Source organism: Plasmodium inui (genome assembly GCF_000524495.1).
Source record: "Plasmodium inui San Antonio 1 unplaced genomic scaffold supercont1.96, whole genome shotgun sequence".
Classification (NCBI taxonomy): Eukaryota; Apicomplexa; class Aconoidasida; order Haemosporida; family Plasmodiidae; genus Plasmodium; species Plasmodium inui.
Window position 1 is genome coordinate 9,148 of NW_008481930.1, and position 5,657 is coordinate 14,804.

The 5,657-nt window shown below is 44.0% G+C and overlaps 2 protein-coding genes across 2 annotated transcripts; both read right to left on the minus strand.

Annotated features, from left to right (window-relative positions):
• Nucleotides 1–627: 627 nt before the first annotated feature.
• Nucleotides 628–2,139, minus strand: C922_05552 (hypothetical protein; the record flags this gene model as incomplete). Its single annotated transcript, XM_008821123.1, has 1 exon — nucleotides 628–2,139. One exon carries the CDS (start codon nucleotides 2,137–2,139, stop codon nucleotides 628–630), a length of 1,512 nt encoding a protein of 503 aa, XP_008819345.1.
• A 2,976-nt stretch (nucleotides 2,140–5,115) lies between these two features.
• On the minus strand, nucleotides 5,116–5,657 carry C922_05553 (hypothetical protein; the record flags this gene model as incomplete). Its single annotated transcript, XM_008821124.1, has 2 exons — nucleotides 5,116–5,279; nucleotides 5,570–5,657. The coding sequence occupies 2 exons, from the start codon at nucleotides 5,655–5,657 to the stop codon at nucleotides 5,116–5,118; spliced, it is 252 nt and encodes an 83-aa protein (XP_008819346.1).

Consider the following 5,657-nt stretch of genomic DNA (forward strand, 5'->3'; position numbering starts at 1 on the left):
CACAATATGTCAGGAAAAATCTAGATTCGATTACAATCCATCCCTAACAACTCATATTAGACGATTCACAATAGGGTATATTGGGGGTCCATCCCGGAAGCTGACTTCCTATGTCAAAGGGGGAAGGAAATCATCTCATCTCAATCCCTGACTCCCTTACTTCACTTAGGTGTTGGTATGTAGAATAAATGTCACTTCGGGGAATCGAACCACAGTTCACCCAATTGAACAATAGAACTGATCGGTCTAAGTACGATAATGTAAGACAATGTCATATCTTAGCAGAAAAAGGCTCACCTCTTACTATCCCTTACCCATTCTTCTGATGGACAACTTCTAATAAGGGATGAATCATTAAACAATAATCAACGGACAACTCTAAAACCGAAATTAGAACACTCGATCGATGGGATTCACTAACTCAGTATGACATTACTTATTATTCATATGGGAACATAGGTTATGCTAATATCAATCCACTCCTTACTCCTCCCCCTATTATATAGGACGATGTCATGACCAAATCAACTTCACTTCCATAATACAAATATTACAGGGACACCAATATACACACTCATAATATACGTGTCTAATGATTATTCATCCACCCTAAACCTAGACCCTCACTCATCCATACCTTAACCTATACCCTTCTCCCGCCTGGGCCCCCCTTAACCTGTCGGGCGCCCGTCTACGACGTCCAAATGCCCTCCACAGACCATAACCACTCCCTATGGCTAAACACACGACGGCGCCCAAACCGCCCATTATCGCCCAACGGGGGCCACCTCCCAAAACTGAGGGGGTGGAATCTTTCCAAAAGGGATTCCCCACCGCCTCTTCAGGTCCTGCTTCATCCATACCATGGATAAGGTCACTTGCCTCAGGGGGCTCCTTCCTGAGATACTTATCCGCTTCTGTCAAGTTGTCCTGGGGCGGGCCCTCAACTTTTGGTTCAAATGTGGTTCCTGTTTCAGGATCTAGGGGGGACTTCTCAATGATCTTCATACAAGACTGCCGCGCTTCCGGATTCGTGGACGGACAAGATGAGAGATGTTTAAGGCTTTCTTGATCTAACGCGACTTGCTCCGTAGGACCTTCATCTTGAGTTCGATCGACTCCATTGCTTCTGCTGGCGCCTTGTTCGGTGGCTAAAGTCATCATCCTGTTTTGACTATTTTCCTGGGCCTCAAAAGACGCACGTTGTTGATCACCACTGTCAAAGACTTGGCTCCTCGTGATCTTATCCAGCTCACCGGGCCTTATTATTATCATGTTCCCAGTTTCTGCCTGGGAGCCTAAGGAGTGACAATTTATCTGCTGATCGTTAAGCACACATTGTTGCATGTCAATTGCTTCGTCGGTCTTGTCATCTTTGCTTATCCAATAACTCACTTCATAAGGACCACATTGATTGCAGATACTCGTCATGGACTCGTACACACTCAAAATTAAAGCTATTGCTGCCCATTGACATCCGTCATACCCTGCCTGCTTGGAACATTGATTTGCCCTATTTTTCCTTATGTCTTCGGTTTTCTTTATCCATTCCTCCCAATCCGTGACGCGAAACTGCAAAGTTGTATCTATTGGGCTACACATCCTTCCTCTTCTCTTAAAGATTGTCCCCTCCTTTGCTCTGCCCTCAATCAAACCTGTGACTATACACATTATCACGAATAACATCGCCTTGCCTGATTCAAACTTGTCCAGCGGAGTGTCTAGTGGGATTTGATGCTTGAATGCTTCGGCCCATTCTTCCTTGGTCCATCTTAGAGAATTACTCCTACCACTGCCTGCCACGGGAGCTAATCCTTCTATTCGATTCAAAACCTTATTAATGATGTCTCCCCAGTCTAGACTTTGTTGTGAATTTTTCCCCCCTATGCCTGTTAAGACTGTTGGATCAAATTCTTTTCCCCACTTATAGCGATGTTTCTCTAACATCTTCCTCGATATCCAGTCGTGCAAATCCTTCCATCTTGACTCTCCTTCTCTGGTAAGGTTCGGATAACAATACTTGGTTGATGATTGACAGTTTTTATCTAAGCTCCGGGGGTACTTGATTCCCCATAAATAATCCTGGTTTTTGACCCAGAAACCTATCCTCCATTCTTTATTCTCCCCTGTCTCTGTCATTGGTTCGGCTCCGATCCTTTAGGTTGGGTGAGGAAACGCCCTAGTCCCCTCAGGGTTCTCACCCTATGGGGTGATAAATAAGACATTTGGTTTCCGTTCGTTCTTTAGGATCCTCCTTTTCATTAGGATACAGGTTCAGGGGACTCTAGGCTTCTTCAAGAAATTCGGCCCATTCATTGGTGGCTAAGTCCTCTATCTAAATTCCACTAAGGTTCCGTATCCCCTACATATACTGATCCTGGTTTGGCGTGCCTAATGCATGTTGTCCCACTTTGGTGAGCTCGTAATTTTACCGTTTCGGTGTTTTCTATTGAGATGTCTGTTGTTGGGACTGCTTTGAGCTGGGTTATACTAGTTGGTTCCTCTCTTGCCTCCTGAGTTAGTAGTCCGGCCCTAATCAGTAATCCACTTACTGGCTATTGTAAGACGCCTTTGGGTAGTCTCTTTCCTATTTATGAATCTCCTCATCATGCCTCCCCTAGATCCTGACTAAGAACTTCTAATAACTTGATCCTTATGGTGAGGGTTATGATGGAAAAGCTATCACCTTTATCATATCAATTCCTTCCTTATATAGGACCTCGGATCCTCGCTCCTGACAGAGTTACTTACTTGGTTTACTGTTTTCTCTTTGGAGTATTCCCTCCATAGAATTTTCGGAACCTCGAAGGCTCGTTTTTTGGCTATTTCTTCCCTTATACCTCTGATTCCAGTCTAAGGTCTCGAGGAGATTGTCCTCTTTATCTGCGACTGATTTGATACTTGTTCAGGTGTCACCACGATTTCAGGGCTGGATAATGCCGCGCTGTGTTCCTTTTTATCAGAGGGACGGCGCCGGACTTGGTCCTAGGAGATACTCCCCTTATTTTTTAAACCCTCCGGAGCCCTTTTGCGGGCTATTTAATCTTAGTCCACACTATTCCTGGATCTCACATAAGGGGTAGGGGCAGGCATCTTATGTGCAATTATTCGCCTGCTTCTTCTTTGTAATCCTTGCCCTTATTGTTCGGAATTGCTTTCTTTTAACTCAACCTTTTTTTTAGCTACCAAATCCCTCTGGTCCAATTTAATCGGATTCTCTCACAATCTACCTTCCCTACAGGAGGCGGGCTGCTCCTTAATCCTTTAAAGCCCGTTTGGGGGCTGTTTCCTAGGTCCCTCCTGTAAAGGGCGGTGATTTGGCAGATATTATTCGCTTGAACTTATTCTTGGACAAGCTTACGAGGTTCCTTAAATGTCATCTGTTCCGTCCTTGGAGTTGAAGTTCCTTCCGGTTGTAATCATTTTTAGACCCTTCGTCCTGCTAAAGCTACTTACTCCAGCTCCTCGTTCTTCGCTCTTTTAAAGACTAAATCGTTACGTATTCATCATCGCTGTTCTGGGACAGTTAGTTTTGGGCTTGTTTTGCTCTTGATTTGGCTGTTTCGGGAGACTCCGGCTAATCCTCTCCTTCTTGTTGTTTTGTGGTCTAGTTGTCCTCACTTGTGATACTACGCTTTACCTTTCTCCACTAGAAACGTCTATATTATCCTTGAACAAGGGTCAATCTCAGTGACGAATCCTCCTTCTTATTTTTGACACTTCATCTCATTTGGAAGGTTCATACCTCGTCCGTTGCGTCTTGTGTTCCATCTGAATTCCTTGGTTGTCCTGAGTCTGTGGAGGGAGGCGAAGAATTTTAACGTCCTGGAAAAATCACGGGAAGTAACTTCTTTCATAATGATTCCTCGTCTGTGATGGAATAAGAGCCATGCGGGCTGGCTTTAAGAAAAGAAAGAGGTGGGCTTGTATAGTATCTCTTCTCTCCCTTTCAGTTTCCTGTGCTCAAGCTTGTGCTTGATGGGGACTCCTCTTGATTATAACGAGTTTTGCCCAGGTTCAGGGAATCATAATCCTATTCATCCACTTAGATGTTCTTCTATCCTCTCCTGCTACTAGCAATCGAGTTCTTGTTATTGATATATTATCTTAGCTAATCTTGAATTTTCAGACTTTAGCACTCTAGTTATTTAGATGACGTACATGCTGTTCGAGTTGTACTGATAATACACTTCCCAGGAAGCTGAGGCTACTTTATTTGTCCTCTCATTTACATTTTTCCCCTCTAAGCTGACATCCCGGGGTCTATCCTTCTCTTAAATATATCAGTAATACTTGTTGTCTTCCTTGGCAGAAATGTATTGGGGAGCCTCAGCTTGTGGTGATAGTCAACTTGGACTCCCGTTTTTTCTTAATACCACCAATCTTCTCAGTGAACTCCCTAGGCGCCTCAGGTTTGCAGCCGGGCCCCGCTTTTTCCTTGGGTGGGGGTTACGTTATCTTTGGAATCTGAGGAAGGAGCCTGGAATTTTTGTCCCCAAGAGGTTCAGCTCTAATTTCTTAATCAATGTAAGGGCTATTGATATCCAGATGTCACGTGTCTCCAGTTTAGACGATTCATTCTTAGGGGACACCTTGGGATAAGGCTATTCAGGAGATATCCTCTGGGGTTTCCGGGGAGAGTTTTGTTTTTTGGGGATCCGTTATGTACTATTGCATTAAAAGCCCCCAGTTGTTCGTCACCTGTCCTTGTTCTTTTTTCACACGCTATCATGGTTTATATTCTGTCTTAACCTTGTCATCAAGTTGTTCGAAATCTATCCTCTCTTATTGTATTCGGCCCCCTTGGCTTGGACTATATTGTTCCCTGGGAGAGTCTCTTGGCCTAATTTTGTTGGTATCTTTCCACGAGGCTAGCTTTGCCTCAGCTGTTCTGTTACTTCAATGGATCCTTTTCTCGTTCATTTGCTCGTGGGATTGTTTTAATCTCCCGGGGGAAAGAAAACAGGATCTTCCCTGGTGGTTGGGCTCCCCCGCCCGTCTTTCCGGTTACTCTTCAGTTGTCGCTTGGTATCTGCACATCCTGTAGTCATCTTCATATGCTCTGTCTCACTCTTGATAGTTTCCTGAGCTCACCAATAATGTATTTCATCTGTTTCAGGTGAAGTGCCCAGATTTTCCCCTGATGTCGTCTGTTGGTCGGCCAGTTAAGCGTGTGTCTGGTAATTTCTTGTGGACATACTTCGGTTGCAGGTCTATTCGCTCTGCGACCGTTGCGGTAGAAGAGACATTTAGCCCTTGAATTCTGGTTTCAGGCTTATCTATTACAGAATGCAGGAGATTTGGGATTAGTTCTCCTTATCTTCTCTCCTAAGGCTGTTTATCTTTTAATATTATAATTGTCCTTCTCTTCTGTTATCACTTCAAAGTCTGGGACTCAATTTTTTCTAATCTTATCTTTCTTATATCTCCATTCCTAGTTTTCCTGGAACATTGTCTGAGGAGTTACTGCAGTTTTCCTTTATTCCTGGGCTGCGGAATTAACTTACTCCACCTGCCGACATTTCAAATTAGAATAACTTGATCATATGTCATCTGCCAACTCTGACACCTTTATCCTCCTTACTCACTTTTGGTTCCTTCGTCTTAATCTTCTGATGTTCCTTATTCTTCTCATCTTTGCCCTCAGGAGTCATCAT